This window comes from Takifugu rubripes, chromosome 5 (assembly GCF_901000725.2).
Source record: "Takifugu rubripes chromosome 5, fTakRub1.2, whole genome shotgun sequence".
NCBI lineage: Eukaryota > Metazoa > Chordata > Actinopteri > Tetraodontiformes > Tetraodontidae > Takifugu > Takifugu rubripes.
Window position 1 is genome coordinate 7466340 of NC_042289.1, and position 26374 is coordinate 7492713.

Here is a 26374-nt window from a genome sequence, read left to right on the forward strand (position 1 = left end):
TGATAGTGATGACACTGGAAATGTTGAACAATCTTTAATTATGATGAGGCATCCTGTGCAAGAAAGCTGAAAAAGCTTTTTTTCTTCTTTTTAAAAAAAGTTGGGACAAAGAGAAGTTTGTAGGCAGCAATAAAACCTTGACACAAAGATGCTTTTAAATATTTGAGCTTGACTGGGAGCGATCGCTCACAGTCATCACGATCTGCTTTGGAATGTTACAAAAAGATGGACAGGCACTCATTTTCTGCTCACTACGGTGTCGGTAGGGTGGACGCTGACGTCCCTCAAAGCTTTTGAACACATTTTTAAAAAATTCCATTTCAAACAAACACCAAATCTACATATTTCTGTTACAGTTGCACTTTTCAACCAGATTTGGTTTCAGGTTTACCTCTGGAAGGCACACTCCCCTCCCCCAGCCCTCGGTGAACTGTCCATGATGTGTCAATTCTGAATTACAAGAGAAAAACCTCTTTAATGACCGATGATAAACTCCAAACAGCAGCATCAGCCCTGAAGTGGAAATCAAACCAAGAAAAGTCTACCCACGGATTAAAAGAACACCCTTGGATTAACTCTGAAATCGCAAAAAAAACATAAACACCACAGCATTCTGCTGCAGGGAGGACACGGCTGCACTTTACATTGCACGCTTTCCACAATATTTGGTCATTATAGCAAATGAGTAAAGATTTGGGCTGTTTTGTTCAGTTCTTTGGTCCGTTGCACAAATGTGACACCTGCTGGTTCTTTGTGTGCTGAACGTTAAAAAGTTTGACTAAAAACACCAGAGTGGGTTTGATGGTCTACAGATTATCAGCAGCTGCTCAACCCATTTGCATATTTATATATATGTGTGTGTGTGTGTGTGTGTGTCGTGTGTGGGAGAACTAAGCTTGAACTTGAATCCATATTTATAGAATTTCTTGAAAGATTCGTATGACTCTACCTTTAGTTTCCATAAAAATCGTTTTTTTTTTAAGAGGAAACTGGTGACTAGTTGAGTCCAGCCACCAGACTCTGGTTATGTGCCAGCCAGCAGTAAAAAGGTCCCGTGTGAAGCAAAACAGGAGTTTTGATCGTTTATTCCACTATTGCAAGACGAAGTTTCTGGTTTTCTGGCATCGCGGGAGCGCCGAAGAGGCCGATAGGTGCGTTTGAGCTACAGGACGCTGGATTCCGGATGAGAGGAGGAGCTCTTTTCAGTGCTCCCTGTACTTTCACAGAGCCGTGCTCTCCTGGGTGTCGGAGTCGATGGGCGGGGCTGGGGTGGCGGTGCGCTCCTGACCAGCAGAGCTCCCCGCCTCTTGGTGTGGAATCACTACAGGGATGATGGTGCGTCCCAGCCCCTTTAGCATCAGGCCTCCATCTGAGCACACACACAAATAAGGTAAAACATTGCTGGAGCAATGAGACATCACCGCACCCCCCCCCCCCCAACACACACACACGCACACACACGCACAGACAGAAGACACCATGGGCTGAGTTCTGTATTCTACACCATGTTGCATTTATAGAATCAGTGAAATAACATTTTCAAGGGGTGGAGGAGGTGTTGCTGAATATCCTCCATTTGAGTTATTCTTTAAATGCAACATGTTTTTATCCCACACACATCTGCATGTACACAGCAGCGCACGCTGCCCCGTCCAGGCCTGTTTAGTACCGTTTAAGCTCTGTTAGTTGTCACACCCTAAAAAAAAACAAAACAACAACAATAAGGGGAGCAGAGTACGGGGCGATCAAGCAGGTTAGTTCTAGTGCAAGACAATGCACACTACATATACACACAAAGGAGCCCCTCATACACACGGGCACGCATCTACATGCAGCAGACGGAGAAGCAGTCCAAGGCGTCAGCCAGTCACATCCTTACCATTACCTGCCTTGCAAAGCTCATCTTACAGGCAGGCCACCAGTTCAGACATCTGCAATATTTACACATGTACCATCATGCGTCAGGTCACCACAGTCACATTTAGTGTGTAAAGCAAAGCCAAAACTACCCCGAATCCCTCAATACTGAGCGCAGTGACGGCGGCGTGTGACTTCACCTCGCAGCACCAAGGAAAGAGCGTTGAGCAAATGTGAAGTATTCCACCCTACTCTTGTCTAGATTCTAGATTCACACACACTGCTTTTGTTTCTATAATGCAGTGCTTTTATTTTGAAATCACTGAAATTTTCATGCTAATTAAGGGGGGGGGGGGGGGGGGGGGTCGATCTTCGATGAAATAACCACATTCATTTGAAAATCGAGAACTTTAACCTTAAGACCCGACCCTAAAACTCATACGTTGTAAAAACACACTTCCTATATGTAACCTCTGCAGACATGCTTTTGTTTTGCTTGGTATAGTCTCATAAAACCATCAAAAGAACAGGTGCTGTCGTAACATCGCTCTGTTTCTCTTCTTTCAGCGCCGGAGAGGGTTACCTGTAATGATTTTGGAGGCGGAGCCACAGTTGTCGCTGCTGTTGTCATTAGCTGCAGGCTGAGGTGGGGGCGGCATGTTGGGTCTGGGCCGCGGTCGGGGAGCTGGCCTGGACGGGCGAGGGAGGGACCCAAAGTTGTAGGACAACAGCGGGTTGGTGGTCGAGCTGTCGTGCGGTGGGGTGTCGGGAGGGGTGGGGGTGCTGGGGGGGGAGGGCTCCGACTCCCCCTGGTGGGCTTGCGGAGGCTGCGGGGGCGGGTAGCTCGGCGACTGGATCAGGGCGTCTTTGCTGGGGTTGCGTCGGGGGGTGACGGGCGGGTGATGAGACGGGCTGGACGTGCCACTGGGCTGGGAGGCGAAGGGGCTGGCCTGCTTGGGTGGGGCCGGGGCCGGTTTTTTGGTCCCTTCACAAGTAATCAATCCCATCATTACAATGTTAAGCAAGCGTGACAGGAGATAGAGCAGGCGCCGTCCCCTCACCTCTGCGCACCATGTGTGGACTCGCTCCTCTGGATCCGCCTTGAGAATGGGGGGTTCCCACTGCCAAAAAGCCCAATCCGTTCCTCTGGGAAGGGGGGGTGGACATGAGCTCCCGGGCGGGGCTGTGGAAATCGGACAACTCCTGAGTCTAATCCGCCACGGGGTTATATCCATCACAAGGAAATGCAGCATCGGCCAATAAACTCCATGCAAAATATTAGGATTACGTCCATTCAAAGGTTTGTTGCATCAGAATTACATCAGAGTGGGAATAACAGGAATGATACAAAAGGCAAATATTCGGAAAGGGTTAGAAGAGAGAATCAGAGGTTAATTAGTCATTTGTGGTGTGCAAAAGCAGATACAGTCAATCAGATGAAGAAGAGAGGAGTAATGTGGTTAAAAATGCCACTGAGTTGGTCGACCGTTGAGCAGGAGGGAAGAGGATCACAGGATTCCTGTTGCATCCTGGTTGCAGACTGATTAAAAAAAACAACAACTCTTGACATTGTAGAGATTGTTAATGTGGAGGATTTTCACTTCCCAGTTTCTGGAAAAACAACAACAACCCCTTAACTTTTTAAGGGGTTGTTGTTTTTTTGTCATAGTCAAGGGGGCTCCGGATTGGCTGATTGGCGGCAGGCAGGCGGTGGAAGAGTTACTACCTCAGCTCGCTCTCCTTACCTGGTCTCCTCCGCGCTGAGCTGGGTTACAACCTGAGGTTTCACTGGGGCTACGTGGACGTCACCGTTCAGACCACCTCCTCCACCATCACCCCCACCAACACTCAGGCTGGGCTGCTCAGCCTCCGCGGCCACAGGCTGTGCAGGACCCCAGGCTTCCAGAGGGGGCAGTGTGGGTTGGAAGGTGGGTGAGGTTAGCTTTTTATTTTTAGCGCTGGCTCTACGTGGAGCGGGCACTGGCTGTTTGTTAACAGTGCTAGGGAGGGGAGGGGGAGGGAGAAGGGAGAGAGTTCAGGAGGGTAAACCATACGCTGTGAGACAGAGTCAAAGAGCAGGAGGCCGAGAGCAGACAAGAGCAAGAGCAGAGACGGGCGGAAACGGAGCAAGACGGAGCTTCCTGAGCTCGACGGAACCAGCCTGGAAAGAAGAACCGAGAGAGAAAACTAGACGGCAGTTTCAATAAAAGAGCCTCTGACCGGTAAAGGAGGGACAGCGAGGAGGGAGGACAGACAAAACACCAAACCAGCAACCTGCAGCGTGAGCGTCAGCTCGGCTTTAATCGCAGATAAATGGGATGACACAAGAATAAACACAGGAAGTGAAGCTGTAGGGAAAACGTTCAGTACAGGTTTTTAGGCAAACACCATCGTGTGAACTCCTGCAAAAGCCATCAAAACATGTCAATCACACAGAGCAACTTTTCCATCTTTGTCTTATTGGTTAAAGCCGTGGGGCTAGACTACGGTGCAGCTTTGAAGTCTGGACTTGGCAGATCTTCAGTGGGCGTTTCACTGACTGTGATGGACTCGTCGGCCACTACATAGAGGGCCGACACCGCCGGGCCCCGCAACTCCTGCCTGCTCAACGGCTTGGCCCGGGACGGTAGGGCCAAGGGCAGGCTGAGGCTGAGGTTGGGGCGAGACAGGTACCTGTCTTTACGCGGGGGCTGATTGTCCCCGTCCTGCCCCCCTTGGCTGGTGAGGCGCTTCCTGTCTGGGTCCGAGTCCGGGGTGGGTGGATGGGAGGGCAGAGCAAACATGCCAGAAACGTTGAATTCGATGTCTGGGAGGACGAAAAACAGCACACTTTATTTAGCCTTGGAAGAGAGGTGAGACAGGAGGGACAAGGAGACATTTCACCTTCGGGGAAGAACCAGTCTGCATGCTGGATGATGGGCTCAATGATGGCGACCACGTGGACAGATGTCGCTGCCGCCATCTCCGCCAGCGTCCTTGACCAAACCAAACACAGACAGGAAGACTCGTCAACACGGGCGTAACCGGAGGACTCGCAGACGTGAGCCAGACAGCAGTTACCCCTCAGTCTTTGCCCAGAGGAGATTGGGACCCAGGACGATGGCGATGTTGCTGGGCGTCATCTTATTGACCTCGCTGTCCTGAGCCAGTTTAGACAGGAACTTTACCAGATACCTGCAACGCAGTCCAGCCAGTTACACGCTGAAGCGTTCCGTCTTGAAATCGAGCTAAAATACTGCGCATCTCACGGGAGTCTGAAACCATAACCTTTGACCTTTAAACCTCAGCTCAAGCCTGTGTTTGATTTTAGCAGAAGCAAATGCAGCAGCGGTGTCTGAAGCAACGCTTTGGAGCAGTAAACCCTGATTTGGACCCGCATTTCCACCACAGGTATGTAGGGCGGAGAGTGGTGGCTGTGTCAGCGTTTATGCTTAATGAGGCTTAAAATGGCTTAAATTCAATAGGAAAGAAAACGGACAACAATCACAATCACAAAAAAAGACAACACGGCATAGGTGGCTCGTCATTCCAGTGACTTCCTGGTTAGCGTTAGCCTCGCATAGCGGTCGTCACGATGCTGCCAATCACAACACAATTACAAAATAGGCCACACTCAAAACTGGGAATGCAGTTTATATGAGCCAACTCACACGGCTTCTTTGACTTATTTGACTCTTTAAAACTGCAAACGTGCGCGCAGCACACTTAGCTCACTTTTTATAGCGCAGGCGAAAACATGGTCACGCGATAAAGCTGAAGGTGCACTTACCTGAGATTGGCCTTGTGAGTAGTTGGTAAACGGTCACATGTCACCCACAAGGCCTGGAGCCTTTTATCAGGGTCAGACACACTGAGACACACACACACACACACACACACACATATATAAGGAACTTCTTACAGGTAGGAAAATGCCTGAAGTAACAGGAAAGTTCACACTGTGACTGGTGTGTGTTTAATCCTCATTAGTGCATACTAAGTGTGTTTTACGGGACATTAAACCGGTTCCATGTGCTTTCTTACTTGCAGGCCTGAGTAAACTCATCATACAGTCCAAATGTCATCAGAGGTTCAGGAAGTTCCCTCAGGTAGGACTTCAGGGCTCCTGTGTGTGAACAGAGAGATGCGGTGAGAAGACAGACAAATTCGGCCTTTTGCGGCTTCGCGTCGGACGAGGTACCGGCGACGGCGTGCGGGTCGGAGTAGAACTCCTCGAGCTGAGAGGTGGAACAGTCCAGAGCCGCTTTCAGCTTCTTCAGTTTCGAGGCTCCGGCGGCTATTCTGAAGAGACCCTGGAATTAAAGACAGACGAAAGTGGCGCTGAAGAAGTGAGACTCGCGCGTCGTCTGGAACGCAGAAGTGCCGAGACTTTCAACGGCGTGAGCGAGTAAGTGGAGGAAGAGGTCCTAAAATGTCCCCCTTATTGGAGTCCAGCGATATGGTACATTTAAAGAGCGTAATAGGGAACCAGCAAATGGATAACAGATGCCCACACACACACGCACACACACACACACCACAAGTGAGCCACAAATGTTTCCAGACTGAGCAGGCCACAATTTCACTTTAACAGAGTCACATGTCTAAAAACAGTTCCAAACAACCCACCAATCACATTCTCGCTCTCACCCTGGTCGGGTGATATCGGGGTATTCCCCTTCTCGTCGGCCGTCCCTACCTCCTCTTTCATGCCGGTCTCCAGGAGCATCATGACGCAGGCCTCGATGGGCAGGGCGATATCACGGTTGCTCCTCTTCAGGTGCTCCTCCAGAGCTGTGCCGAACGCCGGCTTCTCCAACCAGGAGTCTGACAGAAGACGTTTCACCGTTTAATCTGTTTAAATCAGCTATTTCCCAACTGTGAAACAAGCTAATCTCATCACACGGAGGACTGAGGCACAGGAATATCTGTTCCCACTGCAGGGAGAAGCACTCAAAGCTCAGAAAATAGGCAAACTGACTCAAGTATGCAGCTTTTACATATTTGGTTCACCTTGCTGCATCTGGATAGTCGGCAGAGCCGCCTCCAGAGCCGCCAGAGACCTCCTGTGGTAATCCGCCTGGGCCTCCAGTAACTGGGGAAGGCAGATAAAAAAGGGTCGATCCCTTCTGGAGCAGGACGACGTGGGCACGCACACGTCTGCAGCAGGTTCCTGTCAGAGGGACTCACCATGACGTAGTAGCGCGCGTAATCTCCCTCTTTGGAGGTAAAGCTGTAGAGGTCTGCAGAGAGCTGGTCCTGCGGGACGGGGGTCAAAGGTCAGGGTGAACTCCAGCTCCGGCCTTAGTTCCGATCAAGACTTGCTGGCTGGAGGCCACACCCACCTTGCATATTTCCACTTTGTTCAGAGCCTCCTCCATCTCGTCCTTGAGGGAATCCACTTTAGCTGCCATCGCCTGGTTGGTGGACTTGGTTGCCTGGTACCACCTGACGACGTGAAGCACAAAACCCGTCACATGACGCCAAGACACCAGTAACACGCCATCTGAGGAGTGGCGGCCCCGTTTACCTCGTCTTGGCCGAGTCGTAGTCCAGAACCAGCTTGGCGAGCTGCTTCCGTTGCTTCAGAATGTTTGGAATCTCGATCTGTGAGAGACGAGAGCGATGTCCAAACTGACCTCTGACCTGAGAACAGCGGACGGACGGCGAAGCTTAACCTTCCTTCGGTTTTTACCTCCGCCAGCTGGTTGAGGGGATCCAGGACGTCTCTCTCGATCTGGACCTCGTGCTGCATCAGCTCGCTCGCTAACCTGCCCTCGGCCTCCCCGCACGCTTCCATCATCCTGCTGCTCACAGACGGTCACGGTCGCGTCGTCAGACGTACACAGACAATAATTACGCACCAACTCAATTACGATGCGCCTCCTTCTCACCCAATCAGGCTCTCGTCTCCCAGATGCCCGCCGCCCTCCTGCATGGTCTGGGACAGCGCCGTGAGGGGCAACTTTTTCTACAAGCACCACAGATGATTAAGTCAAAGTTAGCCTGGGTCAAAAGGTCAAGGTGGCCGGGGGTCAAAATTAATAACGTACGAGGAGGATTTAATAATCATTACACTGGTTGTGGCTATAAACAAGGGCGTTAAATATGTTTATGATGATCTGAACTGATTCTGCACACGTGAAATGTTGCCGCGCAGGTCGGAATATCTTCCTCATGACTCACGCTCGTATCAGCGTTACGCAACAGGAGATTGGCAGCGTGAGATAGGCGAGCCGGCTCCGGGTTCAAACTTAAACCTGGGTTTAAATCCTCCCTGTGCGGGTTTGAGCTCACTGATGAGACGCTTTCTTACGTGTCTTTTTTCCGCGTCGGTGCCCAGTTGGCCCTGCAGGCAGGACGCCAGCCTCTTGTGCGAGTTGTGCGACACCAGGCGCACCAGCTCCATTCGCCTCTCGATCTGCGGACACACGCGGGGTCGCACAGGAAACACAAGTCAGATTGGACAGAAACGAGCGTAGCCCCATGGCGGCGTGCTGCCACTAAAGTAGCCGACCATCGAACCCTCTGTGATTTCCACTTTTATTGAGAGGAAAGGGACCTCACGGCACAGCGGAACTGCTGGTCCACGTCCCGCAATTTAACCCCTTTGAATTAAGATCCTCAGGAAATGGCGAGATTTGCGATAAAGGCTGTGTTTGTTCTGATCCTCGCTAACTCGCTGGAGGTCCCTCCGAATTCCCCGAGTCTACGCTCTGTGACGGACCACATCTGGACCGCCTCACCCCCGGGCTACATTCAACAGATTAGCTCATCGTCCAGCTGATCCGTAGCTGCGGTTTCCTTGAACTTACACCAAAACAGACACACCTAAAATAAAAAAAAACCCGACAACCTCAGCTCGGAGGCTTGATTACACCTTTGACAACTCAACATGGTTGTAATTGTGAAACCCCGAGCAGGAATTTAAGCAGAGATGAAGGTCGATGGAAAAAAAACAAGCTACAGAGCAGAAGGTGAAGACGGAAAATAGATGTGTGTGATTAAAACCCTCCCCTGTCCGAAGGTTTACTAGCCACTTCCAGTACTACTGTACTCCTTTACCCTCCCGCAGGGCGGCAGAAACAGGCAGCCTACGTGAGTCACAGAGGAAACCAGCAGATGGATGCAGTTCTGTTTTCTGGACTCGGGCCGCGTTGGCTGACATTCTTGGCAGGATCGGCCCAGCTGATGACAGAGCGCGACTGGGACTGAAACCCAAAAGTGCTTCACCTTTCTGAGAAAAGGAATTGTTCCCCTTTCTGGGCCCCAGTCAAAGAAAAGCAGCACCAGACAGGTCTGAATAGGAAAGTCGGCTCAAAGCAGCGGCTAGCTGCCTGTTAGCTTAGCATAAACTTAAAAAAGCTTGTGTAGCGTTGACGTGGGTTCAAACATTACTGCTAACTTGTTTTAATTGCAATTATTCAATCATGAGCTGCACCAAAGCCAGGTGGCAGTGAGGGTATACAGATGTTAGCCTACGCAGATATAATTTGTGCTAAGCTAAGTGACTATTGACTGATTCTAAGGGTTAAGGTGCTTTTGTCTACATAATGAAACTGTTTTTACTCTTCTTTTTTAACAAGACAGTATGAAAGTTTTTTATAACTTATTTTAGGGGCAGAAAATTGCCTGTTGAGGTCATAGCTGGCTAGCTGACAGACACCTGCTTCAAATACGCTGTCGCATCGACGTGTCCGCAGCCACGGCCGTCTGCCGCGGATCGGCTTTTACGTGTCGTAATCGATGGGAGAGAGGGGGCATCTGAAGTCAGGCTAAATCTCCTCAGCAGTTCCTTCCCACAGGGGCAGGACGTGTCCAAACAAGATAAATGTCTCAGCCTGCACGAACTGCGGAAAACTGGAAAAGGAAAGTCTAGTGTCGAATTTCACGTTACACAGTCAGAGAAGGAGGTTGTGAGTGTGAGAGGAGCCGGGGGTCGGGGGGGTCGGGGGGGGGGGGGAGTCGCCGTCCCCTCACGCTTGCTAATCCTTCCAAAGTGACAGAATGAAACGGTCCGTGGGTCCAACGTCGGCGAGCGGTCAGGAAACCACATTTCTGAGCAGTGAAATCTGTCCTGGCTCATTAAACGATGTGTCAGGCAACGTGACAATCGCATTCCTGACCCAGAGTGGAGCTGCGGGAATGTCGAACGCAGCAGATAATCTCCTGACGTTCGGGGCGACAGCACATTCTCCTGGAAGGGTGGCGCGCTGGACGAGCTCGAGCATTCAGCCGTTCCTTCACGCCTCTCTGTTGGGTGTGACAGCGGTCAGAGGTCGCTGCTCCGTCTCGTAAAACCTCGTCCTCACCCTCAGTTTCCTTTCTCACAAGCCTCTAACGTCTAGAAGAACCCATTTTTGTCTTCAGCTCACACTCAGCTCACACAGCTCCCATCCCCCAAACACGCACACACACACACACACACATGTTCTTCCTTTATGAGGCCACAAACCATAATATCAACTAAAAGCGGAACCCCAACTCTAACTGTGACTGAAACCCAATTCTTTCTATTAAAAACCAAGTCTGTCCTCACTTTACAAAAATCTCCCTCACTTTGAAGGTAAAATGCTGGTCCTCACTAAGACACATATACAAGAACACACACACACTTGCTCCTGGCTCAGCCTGACACCAGAACACTGGCAGGGTTTGAGGTACTTTTCCTGCCGAGGTGGAGAGAACGCTGGCCTGGGCCGCCGCTGAGACTCCATGGCTTAAACAGAACCTGTCCAGTATCTAAAGGGGGGGACGCACGTTTATGATGGAGCGCACCAGACGAATGATGAAACGTGTTGAGACACCTTCTCACGCTGCTTTGACAGCTGAAGTTAAAAAAAAAAGTTAAAATTCGACTCAAAACGAGACACTTGTGATGGAAAATTCTTTCTCCTGCTGCCGCTGGAGGTTTTGTAACCCTCTGCTAAGAAGACGACCTTTGATCTTTTCTATACTTCCTGCTGTAAATGGTCACATGACCTCGTCGCCTGTGTGCAGCTGACAGGATTGAGAAACTGAGCTTCCAAGTTCCATCTGGACTCGTTTGCTGTCAGAAACCCGGCTAAATGAAAGTGCAGCACGGCGTTGCACCGCTTCGGTGCTATTCCTCATGTTTTTATCAACGTAAACAGTCAGAATCCGTGTAAATCTCTGGGCGAAGTCGTCGGCAATCACTGCTGCCACGAGGAGAAAAAGCCAAAGCTGCATTTGTAGCAACGCACTTAAATAAGATATGAACATGTTCCCTGGGTTGTGTGTTACTGTGGTGTGGGATTCACCTGCAGGAGGTCGTCGCTCAGCACCTCTGTCTTTTCAGCCCTGCGAAGAGAAACAAACTACAGGTCAAACACTGACCAGAGGGAAGATTTTTACACAAACAGGCTATGACGCAGTTGTTTGTCTTTCTAATTGTGATTATTCTCTTTCCAGCCTGACGCATCGAGGGCAGAGCGGCTGGACCCCCCGGGTACATACCCCGACCCCGACCCCGACCCTCTCGCCCAAGACGAACCTTAGCAACAACACGAGTCCTGAATTTGTGAGCACCTGCTAAAATGTCCTGACTTCCCAAACATGTCCTCGCTTGACAGTTGAAATCCATGTGCCGGTCCTCACAACGCACCCTATACACGAGCAAACACACTCCACGCGTATGCAAAAACGCACCGCTGGTGCCTTTGGCTGTTTTCCATGTCAGACCTGTGGGGTTCCTCTGCGCTGCCTGAACACACACTTCCTGCCGTGTCATCCGCGCCCTGTTTGTTATGGCAACAGACGTCTGAGCTGTGTGTGTGTGTGTGTGTGTGTGTGTTTTTGTAGAAGTGGGTTACTAATGTGTAAAACAGGCAGCAGAGCGGGTGGAAAATGGGATGGCTGACATCACTCCAAAACTTCTAGGAAACGTTGAACATCCGCGCCCGACCGTTCCGACTCTCGCTGGGCCCGGCGGGACGCAGCGGCTCTGACTCGTAACGCCTCCGTGCGTGCCAGGGCCAACGTGCGCTCTGTTACTAAACCCCCTGAACTCTGCAGCTGCAGAAGGAGACGAGCATCTCCTTAAATCCCACTTGGCGAAACCTGAGAGAGGAAGGACTGAGTTTAGCTTCAGCTTCCAGCGATTCGCCGTTACTTTACTATCAAATAGGAACGACTGAGACCTGCGGGGAGCCACAGATCAAAGACACAAAGCCGCAGACTGTACAACAAAGGTAACAGCCTGTCATATTACACACATTAGGGCTTCGCCGGCTCGTCCCTGAAGGCCACACGAGCAATCTTTGGGTTCCTATCAGTCATGGATTAGCATTGATTTGAGTCCAGCTCAGTTCTGGGCAGCAGCTTTTGTTCCCGATATAGACCGGGAGCAGACGTTTAAAACGGTCTGCACCGCCACGCTGGGGGCCCCTGACTGCACCGCATCACAGCCCACCACCGTGTCCACGGTCACGGGTGCGGAAATGCTGAGTCCACAAAAAAAAACACACCTGCAAAACACACACAGCGACACACACACACGGCTGCTTTGTGTTGTACACAATGGGACGGCGGCGACCATCGGTCCGTCCATCTTTGAGTGTCGGCGTGTTTGCCCGGCAGCGAGGACGTCAGGGGCGCCAGCCAAGAATGGCGGCTACTGTGGGACGATGTCATCAGTGCCGTAGTGACCTGGCGGTGGGCGTGGGCGCGCCAACACCTGTCATGAAGGAGCTGTTGAGCTGCCCCATTTTAGTGCTCTTACACAACACACACACACACACACACACACAGAATGCATGTGGAGAATGCGGAGGCCAGAGGCAACAGGAGGCTGGTGGGGTGAAGAGGGGCGGGGGCAGCTTTGGCTTGAATGATGGGGGGGCAGGTTAGGTGTAATCAGAGTGAAGAAGTAACTTCCGCACTGGACGCACGAGGGTTCTTCTCGGTGCTGACGCCAACTGCAGGAACCAAACCAGAGCTTCACTAGAGATCACGCATTGACCACGCAGGACTCCAATCCTGAACCCTTTTCTCTCACTTTTGAAGCAGTCCAACGTGCATTTGCTCAAGTTTTACGCTCCCGTTTGGCCAAAACAACAGATCTGAACATCTCACTCCGCTAGGTTTATAACTCCACAGCCCAAAGTTTACCGACACTTTTACGACTAGAACCGACGGCGCTGCATGTTAGATGTGAACACCTGAAACTTGTTAAACTACCCAGGTAGTTACGCCAAAAGCGCAGCCCAGCCCTTCCTACCGTAGAAAGGTGTCAAAAGCAACCGTGTTAACATGACAGCAGTCTGCAAGAGTGCAGGCGGAAGCGAAAACACCGACCTCCCCAGGTTCTGGCTGGCCAGCTGCCTCATGCGATTGAACTGTTTCTTCATGTTTCCTCCTCTGCAGCTCCTCCGGGCGAGTCGGTGGGGAAAGTTAACGGCGCGTCGGTGCGCAAACGTCCATCCACGGCGGCAGCTGCGCTACGTCGCGGCCATCTCGGCCCAGAAAAGCGACCCCCGAGAACTTCAACACGGACCACAGGGACCTTCAGAAGGAACAAAAGGCAGAGAAGCGCCTTCTACACCTCCATCGCTCCCAGCACGGAACGTTCTTTGCCGATAGCGCGCAACCAGTGTGGGAGGAAGGAGGAAGTGCCTTCACTTCCCTACTGTACCGCGCACGGCCTAGGGGTGACATGTGATACCTCGGCACAAAAAACGCACGTATGTCCGCTGACACATTTTAGGGATCATAGAAAGTTGGTTCCGGTTCTTGTTGGTCGACAACGTCCTCCCACCTCCGCAGATCGTTGTTCTTTTTACATTCGTTTACACAAGCTGTTGTTGTAGATTCTCCCTTTTAATGGGAAATTAAACATTGCAAATGCAAATTATTTGAATTAATGGTGCTATTTAGAGGGCGGGAGCTCAAGTTAAACTCCTGGACGGCATCAGAACTCGATCGAATTCGATCACCGATCCAGGATCAGTTCTAGTCGCCACCACTGGGGTCACAGCGTGTTTCTGCCATCTAGTGGCGTATTTGTGTCATTACATGGACGGAAAACCGAGCCAAATTGACATTCTGAAATAAATTTGTTTGCTCACAATGTAATGAAACATAACAGATTTGTACACCCATAGAAATATATTGGGGGTTTTTTGTTTGTAATTTTTTTTTTTAATGGCACCAAGTCATTGAAATAATCGCATTTTGCAGTCTGACCTTCTTAAATTAATGTAATAAATCCCTGCATCCACCTGCAGCTGCTGGTTTCAGTCTTGAGCTGCTGAAGAAGTTGCTCTGTCGAGGATGAGATCACGTGACTGCCTCGGTTGATGATGAATATTTCGTTTATTTGCATTTTCAGAGGGAGAACCGTCGGCCTATGTCCACGTTATCACACTGCCTCCTCTATAAGCTCTGTGTTTATTCATCCTTCCATGTATTTATTTAATTTCAGCACATCTCTAATTTCTTTATTATCATGTTGCAGTTTTCCTCAGCTTTGTTTCCCAGGCGCCCGTCCTGCACCATAGATCACTGCTATTTATGATAGGCCATTCAGGCTGGTGACCCCTTATAATAAAAAGGTCATCTTTGTCTTGTGGTTAACCTGATCTATTAGCCTTATGTGGGTCAATTGGTGCCTGAGTCTATGACCTTTGACCTCTGAGACTCTGGGAATATTATGGGGGATTAAAGGAGACTGATAAATGGAGGAAAACACGCTCATCTAGGATGGGCCAACGACCACCTGAGGCTTTGTCCCTGATGATAAACCTGCGGTTTGTTGGCGTTAAAGAACAACTCAGGTCCCAGTTTCAGGTATGTGACTCTTCAGCAAATCAAGAGGAGGGAGCCAAGAACAACAGTTTGGAGAGGAAGACAAATATTATCCCTGGTGGTTAATGAGAAGTGCACGCTTTGATTCCTGCACCAAGAGCAGAAGACTTTGGCCTCTGGTGGATATTTATGAACATGTTGCCGACACCAGCGTCCCGTATCTGCATGATAAAAAGCTCCAGATTCACTCGTTTGCCCAGTCTGAGTGTAACCCCAGTTTGACCCGGCCGCGCAGAAGGAAGATCCCAAAACGCTCCCAAGCAATCATTGACAATCGAGCTGATTTTTAAACGGCGCGGTGGTGCAATTCCATCCTGGAATATGAAGAACGTCGGCTCATTCAGCGGCTCTACGTCAGCTCCTCCCCGCCGGGCTGGGCAACAAAGTCCGAGCGATTAGCAGCCACAAACATTTTGCGTGTGCAGAAGCTCAGGGAACGAAGACCAGACCTCAGCCGGGACTCATGGCGGACGAGAAGATGGAGATGTGTGAAGCCGGGGCGTCTCTGGTTTGCCCGGAGGTCAAGGCGGTGCCTCCCGCCAGGCCCAACCAGTTCGAGAGGGTGTTCCAGCCGTGCCTGGCCGAGCTGCTGGGGACCACGTTCTTCGTGTTCGTCGGCTGCGTGTCGGTCATAGAGAACGAGGGGGCCACGGGGAGGCTCCAGCCGGCCCTGGTGCACGGTCTGGCTGTGGCCGCCATGGTGGCGTGTATGGCGGAGATCAGGTCAGGCTGGTTTTCGAGGTTTTTCTTTGAAATTCCTTGAAGTTAAATCAATTTGGTTTCTCGCGGGTTCTCAGAAAAGCGTTGTTTTTGCCTCTCTAGCGGTTCCCACTTCAACCCGCCCTTCACGCTGGCCATCTACCTGTGCGGCGGGCTGGACATGAACATGGTGTTCCCGTATCTCGCCTGCCAGCTGCTCGGAGGGGTGCTCGGCGCCGCCATGGCAAAGGTGAGCCCCGTCAGATGTGTCTGATTCCCCGTCTTGGGTTCTGCCACTGATCTGTGGTCCCACCTTCCCCCATCAGGCGATGACCTCCAAGGAGAGCTTCGCCAAAGCCCACGGCGCCGCGTTTGACGTGCTGCAGTCCAACGACGCCTTGGGGGGAGCGTTGTTCGGAGAGGTCGCCATGACCTGCCTGGTCACCCTAGTGGTGCTGCTGGGGGCCGTCAACGCCAAGACCAGGAGCCCCATGGTGCCGTTCTTAGTGGGCTGCACGGTGGCCGTCCTGATTCTGGCCGGGTGAGGAGCCTCCCAGCAGCTCCAGGAGCTCCGAAGGCTGCAGAGCTCTTTTTAATGTGTGTTCTTTCCCAGTGGAGGTGTTTCCGGAACCTGTCTGAATCCAGCCAGAGCCTTCGGTCCGGCCCTCATGAGCAACTACTGGACGTACCACTGGGTTTACTGGGTGGGACCCATAGCAGGAGGCCTGTTAGCGGCGCTGCTGGTCCGGTAGGTGCAGTCAAAGCTCGAGTTTCGAGGATTCGCTGCAATAACAGTCCCTCGCTGTCCTGTGGTGGTTTTGCAGGCTCCTGCTCGGCGACAGAAAAACGCGACTCCTTCTGAAGTGAGGCGAAGTGGAAGAGAGGACGTTTGTCCTGTCGTTTGGACGTGAGCTCTGTGGTTCTGATACGATGGTGCTTTCTTTGCTGTACAATAAAACTGGCTTTTTAGCAGAAGCCGCGTGAATGTCTTTTGTCCCCTGAAGTGGACGCGTCACCGTCCCCTCGCTGTTAAAGTTTAGCCGATCTGCTGTTGAGTCGCAAGTGGACGGGAAAAATCCAGGCCTCCACCAGGTGCAGCCTCAGAAAAAACCCCAACGCATTCTCTTTTCATTTCAAAAAATAGAACCCAAATTCAATTACGTAGGATTTTCGACCCAGCGAACCTTTTCAAAGTGAAGCGGCGTCCCTTCTCCAGCTTTGTTCTGCCACTTCTCTGGGTCCGCTCCCCACTCAATGCTCCTCCGGCGCTGGAGGACATCACGCTGTTCCCATATTGTACCTCCGGGCCTCCACACAGCAGTGGCCCACATGGGAAAGCGGACCAGGCGGCGGGATAACCCAATTACCCCCCAGTCTGGGCGGACTCCTGCCGGTGCACTGTGCCGCTGCGCCGGTTCTGGTTCAAGCCCTCCTGCGCTCTTTTCCCCAGGAGAGGCTGCGGGAATTCCCAGAGATGAGAAATGGTCTGAAAAGCCTGAGAGGCTCTGGTTGGGAATTTGACATGGGGTGGTCCCCCCCCCTCCCCACCTCAGAGAATACCAGTTGATTTGAAAGGGAGAGCAAAAGGAGCTGAGCAGCACTTTCAGTAAGATCCATTAATTACTGGTCTTACTGGTCCTTTTCTGTGCCAGAACCATAACGGGTCTGGTGTTTTCCAAACTCCGAAAACACAATGGGACCAGAACCATGTAAAACTTCCACAACTGGAGCTTTTAATTTGTTAAAATCAGCAGCAGAAAGGCCGACGTGAGTGTGAGTAGAGGGGGATTAGCCGTCTCCCCAGTGGATTTATGAGGCCGGACGGTTTCTTCGTGACAGCATCTGTGACAATGGTCATTATGTCTGTCTGAGGCCTTGTCACCGCGGGGCTTTTGTCCCGCGTCCATTCAACGCACGCTCATTTACACTTTCATTGGCAGCTATTTAGCCCTCATAAAAAAGCTCAACACACTAATTTGTGGGTCCCGCTCAGCCGGCCAGGAGCAGGCAATGGCCCCGGAGAGAAGTCGCCTTAAAAGTCAATTAATTGTCCCCCTCTTCTGGGAGGGGATCCCCGTCCATTCAGAGGAGACCCGCATCTGTGCGTTTGTCTCCTCAGGATGAGATCCAGGGGCCGGGCGGCTCCAAGGAGGCATCCGATTCAGCTCTCTGGTCGTCTAAGAAGATTTTGTAGTTTTGTTTTCATTCTCATGTCGAATCTGGTTACAGCCAAAGGACGGAGGACAAAGGGAAGAGGGGAGAGACGAGTGTGCAGGACACTTCAGCCCCAAATCCCATCCTCAAAGAGAAAGCAGAGATTACGGCCATGATGGGGAATGTTTACATGGAAATAGGGTGGTAATCCAAAATCCAATCCAAGTGATGAGTCTAATCCAATGAACATGAGGCAAACATGCAACAACACAGCTGTTTCTGGATTATAAAGCTTCCGATTTTTAGACACATTTGCTGAATTATTCCCCTCTGGGAAAACTCTAGATATAAATGTAAGAATATCCAGGAGAAAACCCAAAGGGTTCTCCTGACCGAGCCCACGGTGGTTTCAGTTTGTGGTCCAGAAGTTTTATTTTACTCAATTAGAACAATCAAAACATTTCATTTACAGGTCATTACACATAAATAGACAAAACGGGGAGATTATCATTTATGTAAAGTCCCATTCAGCGGCACAAAAGCATTCTCACCCCTCCCACCTTTGTTCTTGGGGGGGGTTGGACTGTCACACTGAGCCAGCAAAGTGAACAAGGGCCGACGCACAAAGAGAAGCGAGAGCCGGACCCCTTCTTCAGCCTCCCGGGGTCCGAGCGGCGATGGCGGCGAGACAAAAGGCCGCTGGTCTGCCCTCCTCCGCTCCTCCCGACGTGTCCCCCTCTTTAACGGCGCTTTAACAGCCTCGTCCCTGCTGGCGACGCCGACTGCCGTGCCACTGGCACACGAAGGGTCCCGCCGTGCCGGCGCAAGGGTCGGGGAGGACGCCGCACGCTTCCTCAGTCCAAAGGAAAGTCGCAGGAGTTCCGCCGCGCCGCCCAGGCGGCCCTGTAGACGGACAGGAAGTCTTTGTATCGCGGGGCACAGCCTAACCAGGCCTCCCCGAAGTGCTCCGAGCCCGTGAAGAGAAACTCGCCATCTCCGGGCCTCACGTGGCACCGCAGGAGCGTGCGGATACGCCCGCGCCAGGAGGCCTCAGCCGGCATCGGCTCAAACACCTGACCGTGCTGCCGGTAGACCCTGGCCGCACGCACCTCCACCAGCGAGGTCTGACGCTCGGGGTCGTGGGAGACGGCGGCGATGGAGCCTCGGGCCACTGAAACCACAGAACAGCCACAGATTTACATCCTACAGGTGACGGAAGTGTTCAAAAATAACCTTTTATTGGAGGTTAGCGAGGATGGACCCACCAAAGTCACTGTTGCACACAGCCAGGAGGAGCTCTGTGTCGTTGCAGGGTCGGCACGAAGCTGTGGGGGGGGGGAAGAATTGTTTGATAAATGGCTGATGCTTCAAACAGCTGACCTCAAATCTGACCTGTTATGAAGAAACCAGGGTTGAAGGAATGCGGCTCCTGGCCCTGCCCGGCTACTCTTGACCTTGTTCTCCCACTTCTATTGTGTTTATCTAATGCAACAGCACTTTGCCAAGGCGGGAAACGGCAGCAACGCAGAAAAGATGAACAGGCGGCTGTCTATTATAGAGGCAGGATGACGTCACCGCGGATAAACGCTAATAAAGAGACGCAGACAATGAGGAGGCATTTGAGGAATCCGCAGTGTATTTGCTATCAATTCAGGCAGCTTGGCCCGAGGCCCTTGGGCCGGCCTGAGGTCTGCTCTGGCCCTGGGTGCTTTGTCCTGGGAGGGAAACCAGACACTCGTGAGTGACCAGCAGCTGTGTGCAGGAGCTAAAACAGCGTCGCCTCACATGCAGACATAAAAACACATTTGACTTGATTTCTATCATTTGCATTTATTTTCATGAGTTGATCACGCGTAGATTCATGATTAATTGGTGATAAAAATCACTTTTATCAGCGATATAAACGTATAGTGTGCATTATGTGCTGAAGCCCACCGTGCACGTCCAGGCTGAATGCGGCGCTTCTGTTCCCCAGCAGCTCGTATCTGAAGCCCATCATGCGTCTGCTCCAGGCCTCATTAGTCTGCGGACCGGTTTGGAGGTAGATGGCGGGCCAGTGTGGACCGTTCGGCCGGAAACAGAAGACCTGGTCCTCGGACCTCCCGCCGTCCGTCACCAGCAGCTCCAGCTCGCCGGCACGTTCGATGTACACGCTCGCCCCGCGGAGGGTGGGCCAGGCTTTGATGCAAAGGGCGCCGCGCCGGGAGGAGGATGAGCTCGGCTGAAGGACCACCCGGAGAGCCTGGCCGGGGTAGATCCACCTCACCGAGCCTTTGGTACAGCGCAGCCGCACTTGCAGGACGATCCTGGGGTCTACAGCAGCTGCAAAACCGCTGGAAGAAGCGCCGGAACCAGGTTAGTCAAGATACTGATGCAGATACCGGTGATGAATCAGGTTAAGGAAATTATGGGGTACTCGTTTTGATGAAAATACATTTAAAAAACAAACATTTAAATAATTAATCTTCTCTTCTAAAACAGCTCGTTCTCGCCGGATGCATTTATCAACATCTGACCCCGAACCCGCAGAAGCCAGGAGTTCCTCACCTTCCAGCCCAATCGCAAAGATCAGCCTCGCAGAACCGCGACTGGAGGCCCAGAACGCACGTCCAGATAATCAGGCCGAGCCACATGTCTTCTGCACAAACATGACGGTCCAGGAGGACGTGGGCGATGGTGCATGGCCGGGACGTTTGACAGTCAAGGAGGGAAGGCTGCTCAGTGATCCTCATTTAATGATCCAATGGCCGCCCTCTCTCTCCTTCTCTCCTTCTCTCCCTCTCTCCCTCTCTCTCTCTCTCTCTCTCACACACACACACACACACACACACACACACACGCACAACCGTTTGAAATCACTCAGCCACCCATATCCACCGAAATTGTCATTTGTTCCATCTGTAATGTTTAGAATTTAGAATACTAAATAGTGGTAAATAGTTTTTTCTTTATATCGAATTGGAAAGATTATCTTATGAAACTAAATGAAATGGGACAGACCTTCTCAGGAATCTTGTGTTGTATCAAATTCAGCTTAAATAAGCTCAAATGAGCCTTAAAAGCCTCCAAAACAAAATAAGATAAGCAAATAAGCATCTTTCTGTAGTCTGTCTCCATCTAGTGGTGTACCGACGCAACAGCTGTCACGTCAGGGGCCCTCCCCAGACGTGCTGCCGAGGCTCGGGGCCAACAGCAGCAGGAAGACGCCTCACCTGAGCAGCCGCTAATTTGACGGATGAAAACCAAACTGGAATCGCCTTTTATTACACGGAAATGCACTTTGTTCAGGTTTTATTGGACTCCATCTCACGGTCTCGCACATGGCGACATCTTGTGTTAGGGGGTTGACGGTGGGGGTGTCTCGGACACTCACTCACACTCACATCTCTGTGTACTTCAGTGACTCCTGACAGAAGATTACGCACCTCGCAGCAGAGATTTCCTCGTTCTTTCATTGAAAAATGACGTAAAACTGGTTGTCTGGGTGGTTTCATATTTAACACGATGAGCAGGTTTCCTGACAAGGGTACAGGCCACTCTTGGACCGGTCCTGGGTCCCAATATGCCTCAAATAGGCCCGAAAATAAATGGACTCTTTTTGGCGTAGTGAGAGCGCGGGTCAATAGGTGAATTCCACACATTAAAGGCAACAATGACGGCTGGATCAAAGGGCCTAAAATGTAATAACAAATCCTAAAATTGGGAGCTGAAAGACCCAAAAATCACCTGGTGGCTTATTGAGGGTTTTTTCTTTTTCTTCAAACAAACCATAAACTGCTTCTGGAAATCGGAGAACACCGGTTTATTAAATCAGGGCCTTTTTTCCTCAAAGATTGCGTGAGTGATTTACGCATCAGTGCGGGAAGATCGCGCACACAACCGTCTTTCTGCGCACGCAGTCAAAAACCAATTCTGAATTTTATAAAACGCAATTGTAACTTCAAATTCGCCTTGAACGTGGGTGCGCTGTTGCAATTGTTGCGGGAGTCCCCCCGCACAGGCTCCGGGGCCCGATGACCTTTGGATCATTCCGGGGAAATAAGAATGTGTGCAAAAGTAACAAGGCGTCGCTTTAATCGCTCAAACTCGTTTTTAATCAGCAGCGTATTAAATATTCAACGGTTGATATCTGAATCCTATAGAAAGTAAAAAATATAGACCTGCAGTCAGTGTGTTAGTATGTTACATGCGCGGCGAGCGGCCTCGTCTGGCGCGCACGCACTCATCTTTTCTGTCTGAAAAAGCCTTTTTCCGAGCTGCTCTCTCTCACCGTGACCGTCAGCAAGTTCACGGTGACGTCAGTCACGGTCACGGTGTCCAGGGTGGACAAGCGGGGGGTCCAGGACGGGTCGTGGTCGGCGAGGCCCAAAGCTGCAGGGCGGCTCTCCTCCCCCCGGTGGCTCTGCAGTCCGTCGCTGTGCCTCGGCCGCCTGAGTTGCGGGTCAGTGCCAGTCCTGTGCGCCCCCGGGTCGCTTTTCCTCACATCTGGACTGATGACGCAGCTGTACCTCAATCCCGCGCCCCTCACGCATCTCTCGCCACAGGGTTTGGGCGTGATCGTGGTCTCCTCCTGGAACCTCCTGGTCAGCTGAATGAGGCCGTGATCCGGCGCCTCTCTGTGGGGATGTAGGCGTCGGGTCTCCGGCGCCTCCGCGGATTTGCTCCGTTTGGCGTACGGCTCCGCGGAGGTGCCCCCATCATCCTCGTCATAAGGGAAGCTCTGCTTCGGCGTGCGCCCCCTCTTCTTGGGGAGGTGTTGGAGGGGCCTGTACCTCCTTTCAGGCTCCAGTGATCTAATGTGGACGCTTTCGCCTCTGTTGACAGCGCTCGGGGGGAAGATGGTGGGAACCACGGTGCGTAAACCCTCCCGGGCCCTGGGTGTGAGGACGGGCTCTGGGACGGGGTAGGAAACCTGGATCCCCCTGAAGGCATCTCCTCTAAAATCATACGACTTCTCTTTGGCTTTGGCCTGGAAATAGAGCAACAATTGTTATAAAAGAAGGTTTTTTTTTGTTCAGGCTGCGCTCCTCTGAGCTTATGTATTTTTATTATTTGAGTCTGCTCCGATTAGAATACAAAAACCATTGTAATTTCTCGTTGCAAAATATGACTCACACTTTGACACTTTCGAAATTATTTGGACCGCGTTGTTTTAACTGGGATATTAGTCATAAAAGAACCAGCCGCGAACATGCAAGAGGATTGAATGAAAACCAGAGAAAGGCGCATCCAAAACTCTTCGCACCTTCAGGAGAAACGTCTCCGGTTTAGGTCCTCTCTTTTTCGGCCCGAACAGCTCCCTTTCTCGCTCCCTGAAAAAGAAAATAATAAATTCAGCCCAAATCAGAATCGTATTGTTTGAAAAACGGAGTTTTATTCGGAATTTTAAGGGAATTTCATGTAGTTTCTAAACACCCATGAGACGGGAAATTACATCCCAACTAACAAATGAACCGTTTGGCTCCGTGGACACATTTATTCACCACAAATGAGTTGAGAACGATTCATTTGAACTGAATTTATTCTTTTGACGGGTGTTTTTTCCCCGCAGCGCAGAAGGTGTGTTGCGGCCTGCAGCTCCGCTGTCAAACCCTCACCTCTCCTCAAAGGCGGCGAACAGACGTTCATCCAGAATGTTTTCCTCCGGCTCCCAAGTGTTGTACCTTGATGGAAACGGACGAGGGAGAGACGTGTTTGCCCACAAACAGACCGATTTACGGACAAGCCGAAGCGCGCAGCACTTTTCTGAAACAATCTTTCTGCGTGCTCCGCGTTCACGGGCTACGTAGCGGCCAGTGACGCACGGCGGACCCAGCCATTGCTAAAGCTACAGCGGACTTTGAGACATCCCGGCGGGCTACAGAATCACGAGCACAGACATACGCACACACGCTGACAGACACAAAATAAGCAGTATCGCGACACACAAGGTCTGAAATGAAACGAGGAAACATCCGTGAGCCAGGCTGACGTGCTGCAGTTGTGCGAGCGGCCAGGATGGAGCGCTGTCCTCCCCGGCCTCGGTTATTATACTCACTTCTGAGACCAGCCCTTCCATTTGACGAGATATTCCCAGCGACCCTGCAAAAACGACAAATCCGTAACACATTCAGGTTATCACGGGATTGACCGCCGACGAAAACAAACGGTTGCGTAATAAGGCGCGAAGGCGCAGCCTGTGGGTGGAAAAAGGCAGCCAGTACCCGTCTGATCCGCCGTTTAATGATGGACTCGGCGGCGAAGACGCTCTCGCCAACAGCCGAGAGCTCCATGCTTCACCATGCACTCGTTTTTTTCTGTCTTTTATTTTATTTTGGCTTCCCCCCTGTCCTCCTCGGGTTGTTTAATTCCGCACATCCCATAATACGCAGTGCGAAGGGGACGTCATCACGTCTTTCTGTTGCCAGGCACCGCAGTCGGTAGGACGGAGCGCCGTCCAGCGCATTGGCTCGGCTGTTGCTACGTGCTCCTGCTCGGGGAGCGGAGGGGAGGAGCCCCGCTGCTGCCCGCCCGGGCGCGCACAGAGCCGTGCGCGACCCCCCGAGCGCCCGGGGGGGTCCTTTCTGGCTAACCAGCAAAGTTTTTATTTCATAAGCAGTTTATAAAGAGTCAAGTAGAGGACAGGGTGGATGGGGGCGGGGGTGGATGGGTGGGTCTTCTTGTGTTTTATTCCCATAAACGCGTTTTCAGCCTGTTTCAACATCTGCAGCTAAAATAGAGTCAGAATTGATCAAATGCTCCATATTTAAATATTCTACCTGGCTATTAACCCCATGAACTTCGTATAAAACGCGAACAATGAACCCGAATCTCAGACACTTTCCTCCCCTCCGAGGTTCTTTTAAAACGATCGCTTCAATTAAAGAAATGCAGTTGTTTTTGTGAAATTTGGCCCGTTTTTTTTTAAAAAATTTAATTAAATTAATTAGTTTATTTTATTGACAGCACTATATCCCGCAGTTGCTGTGTGTTTGGTGCGTCAAGGTTTTCTCACAAGCGGACAAACGCGCGAGAGACCGACGGTGCAGAGAAAGCGAATTAAATGATTAGAACCACGTCAGTTTGGGAGCAATGCAAAGGTTTTACAGTCTGTTTGTCGCCATATACTGTAGTTAAACTATTACAGGAAGTGGGTTTGTTCTATGCAGAATTATGGGATGGAAAACCGTAAACTATGGATGAGATAGATCCCGTCATATGGACGATTTCACACCAACAAATGCGCGTTAATCCTGAAAGTTCTGTGCGAGAAACATGACTCTAAATTCTGTTTCTGACTGTAAACGCAAAATAATGTAGAACATATTAAAAAACAACCACTCTTGTAATTAGAGATTTAAATGATAGAATATATATTTTATATATATATTTTTTTTTAATTGTTAACATTCTCACTATTACCGTTACGCAACTAAAACAATGTAATTCAATAGAAATGTCTTTATATAATAATAATAATATATATTATTTTATAATAATAATGATGATAATAATAATAGTAATATAGCTGAAAATAAATGAAAGTTATTTTAACGTCAGCTGGAATTATTTATTACATTTTACAACAGAAGGGGTGAAGAAGTGGTGTGACATCATGTTCTCAAGGCCTCGGGGACAATTATCGACAAGTCAAATGTTTTGATTGTAAATTACACGAAAGTAAATAGAAACCAGAATCAACAAAGTAAAATTGATGTTTTAAAAAGCCAGAATTACTTCTACTTTTCTTTCTGCTCTCCGTTTCATCCATCTCATCGCTCCGCATTGACGTGGATTGAGGAACTCAAAAAACTTAAAAAATACCCAAAACACATGAAAAAAAGAAATACCGAAATGACTGAATTTAGTTGGTTCGTTTATAGTTTGTGGGTTTTTCCCGGTTCCACAATTAAAAGCGCGTAGAACCTGCCTGAGATTCCCTCAGGATCAGAGTCTCACGGACGTTCTGGAGGTTCTAAAAGGTTCCTGCGCTTCTTCAGAAGAAGAAACAGCCTGTAAATGAGTAAATCTCTGCTACTCCTGCAGCATCTCTGGGGGCTTTAAAAGCCTCGCAGCTTTTAGATTTCTGCAGAAATATTTAGACCGATTCGACGTATCAACCCCACAAATCGAAGGCTTATTGTCAAATGTGACACGCACGCGCAGGTGCGCTCCGCCATGTGCTGTCCAGGTAAAGGACGACATTTATACCCACTTTTAAAGGCAATATTGGGGCTTTTAAACGGATGTGAGTGCAGAGACGCGAGGCTGCTGCAGATGTTTCCCGCGAATGATGCCCGCAGCTCGACATTCTCTCTTTGGCTTGTTTTAAGAAAATCAACCCCATTTGCCCCCCCAAACACACACACATACACACACACTAAATAATTCCTCCCCGCGCAGCAGACATAGGTGGGCGCTCCCCGAACGCGGGATGCGTTTGGCTGGCGTCGAAATATGAACCACCATTTTGATAGCACGGACCGACATTTCCTGTCGGTGCAGGAATGGCTCAGCGCTGCACCGTTTGCGTGCTCACACGCACGGAGGACGCGGCGCTGCGCTCCTCTCCATATTTGGTCTGCAGAGCCGTGGTTAAAGCGAGTGTTGCGGGAGCCGCAATGGCGACGTGACTGTGCGCTGCTGCCCGGCGGGAGCAGAGGGAGACTGCCTCGTCTTCTTTGGTTTCTGCGCAAACGCGGCGCGCTGCTCCGCCGAACTGCGACATTTTAAATGATCTTTTAGCCCAGAAGGTGGTCCAGACATTGGAAAATAAAATAAAACACGTAAACTGTGAGGCGCTGACCCGCGAGTCATTCCTCGGTCTATTTAAGTGCTGGTTTGAATTAGGAGGCATCATATGCAGCAGTGTGATCCACCT

At 50.7% G+C, this 26374-nt stretch overlaps 4 protein-coding genes across 8 annotated transcripts; 1 reads left to right on the top strand and 3 right to left on the bottom strand.

The window, feature by feature from the left end:
• Positions 1-19: 19 nt before the first annotated feature.
• On the bottom strand, positions 20-13662 carry arhgap17b (Rho GTPase activating protein 17b). 5 transcript variants are annotated; one of them, XM_011603862.2, is made up of 21 exons: positions 13153-13662; positions 11118-11157; positions 8153-8257; positions 7731-7807; positions 7532-7643; positions 7367-7443; positions 7182-7284; positions 7027-7095; positions 6850-6931; positions 6536-6663; positions 6038-6149; positions 5881-5962; positions 5627-5707; positions 4918-5031; positions 4741-4832; positions 4531-4663; positions 3603-3857; positions 2919-3040; positions 2441-2842; positions 1880-1931; positions 1231-1369 (listed from the first exon to the last, which is right to left on the bottom strand). In XM_011603862.2, exons 1-20 carry the CDS (start codon positions 13203-13205, stop codon positions 1924-1926), a joined length of 2247 nt encoding a protein of 748 aa, XP_011602164.1. In that variant the 5' UTR covers positions 13206-13662; the 3' UTR covers positions 1231-1369; positions 1880-1923. The 5 variants fall into 5 exon arrangements, with proteins under 5 accessions (XP_011602163.1, XP_011602168.1, XP_011602164.1 ...); XM_011603863.2 differs by having other exon boundaries at positions 1234-1369; positions 1886-1931; XM_011603864.2 differs by having other exon boundaries at positions 1263-1369; positions 1890-1931.
• A 1329-nt stretch (positions 13663-14991) lies between these two features.
• Positions 14992-16335, top strand: aqp8b (aquaporin 8b). Its single transcript, XM_003964545.3, has 5 exons — positions 14992-15384; positions 15484-15610; positions 15687-15901; positions 15974-16108; positions 16185-16335. Exons 1-5 carry the CDS (start codon positions 15125-15127, stop codon positions 16225-16227), a joined length of 780 nt encoding a protein of 259 aa, XP_003964594.2. The 5' UTR covers positions 14992-15124; the 3' UTR covers positions 16228-16335.
• Positions 16336-17924: 1589 nt separating this feature from the next.
• LOC101075298 (meteorin-like protein) lies at positions 17925-20290 on the bottom strand. Its single transcript, XM_003964573.2, has 4 exons — positions 20062-20290; positions 19450-19847; positions 18780-18839; positions 17925-18685 (listed from the first exon to the last, which is right to left on the bottom strand). Exons 1-4 carry the CDS (start codon positions 20244-20246, stop codon positions 18369-18371), a joined length of 960 nt encoding a protein of 319 aa, XP_003964622.2. The 5' UTR covers positions 20247-20290; the 3' UTR covers positions 17925-18368.
• Positions 20291-21585: 1295 nt separating this feature from the next.
• Positions 21586-23953, bottom strand: cbx8a (chromobox homolog 8a (Pc class homolog, Drosophila)). Its single transcript, XM_003964544.3, has 5 exons — positions 23718-23953; positions 23552-23595; positions 23112-23177; positions 22760-22826; positions 21586-22483 (listed from the first exon to the last, which is right to left on the bottom strand). The coding sequence occupies exons 1-5, from the start codon at positions 23784-23786 to the stop codon at positions 21737-21739; spliced, it is 993 nt and encodes a 330-aa protein (XP_003964593.1). The 5' UTR covers positions 23787-23953; the 3' UTR covers positions 21586-21736.
• Between the last annotated feature and the right edge of the window lie 2421 nt (positions 23954-26374).

Excerpts from the sequence above, each read along its gene's own strand:
- arhgap17b (XM_011603861.2), bottom strand. The coding sequence starts at position 13,205 with ATGAAGAAACAGTTCAATCGCATGAGGCAGCTGGCCAGCCAGAACCTG. Across the intron at positions 5,032-5,626 it reads ACTCACAAGGCCAATCTCAG|GTATCTGGTAAAGTTCCTGT; the intron begins GTAAGTGCACCT and ends ACTGCGTTGCAG. Across the intron at positions 3,858-4,530 it reads CAGCCCCCGCGTAAAGACAG|CACTGTTAACAAACAGCCAG; the intron begins GTACCTGTCTCG and ends TCCCCTCCCTAG.
- aqp8b (XM_003964545.3), top strand. The coding sequence starts at position 15,125 with ATGGCGGACGAGAAGATGGAGATGTGTGAAGCCGGGGCGTCTCTGGTT. Across the intron at positions 15,385-15,483 it reads GCGTGTATGGCGGAGATCAG|CGGTTCCCACTTCAACCCGC; the intron begins GTCAGGCTGGTT and ends TTGCCTCTCTAG. Across the intron at positions 15,611-15,686 it reads TCGGCGCCGCCATGGCAAAG|GCGATGACCTCCAAGGAGAG; the intron begins GTGAGCCCCGTC and ends TTCCCCCATCAG.
- LOC101075298 (XM_003964573.2), bottom strand. The coding sequence starts at position 20,246 with ATGAGGATCACTGAGCAGCCTTCCCTCCTTGACTGTCAAACGTCCCGG. Across the intron at positions 19,848-20,061 it reads CTTTGCGATTGGGCTGGAAG|CGGTTTTGCAGCTGCTGTAG; the intron begins GTGAGGAACTCC and ends CGCTTCTTCCAG. Across the intron at positions 18,840-19,449 it reads ATTCAGCCTGGACGTGCACG|CTTCGTGCCGACCCTGCAAC; the intron begins GTGGGCTTCAGC and ends CCCCCCCCACAG.
- cbx8a (XM_003964544.3), bottom strand. The coding sequence starts at position 23,786 with ATGGAGCTCTCGGCTGTTGGCGAGAGCGTCTTCGCCGCCGAGTCCATC. Across the intron at positions 23,178-23,551 it reads TGGAAGGGCTGGTCTCAGAA|GTACAACACTTGGGAGCCGG; the intron begins GTGAGTATAATA and ends GTTTCCATCAAG. Across the intron at positions 22,484-22,759 it reads CGGAGACGTTTCTCCTGAAG|GCCAAAGCCAAAGAGAAGTC; the intron begins GTGCGAAGAGTT and ends CTCTATTTCCAG.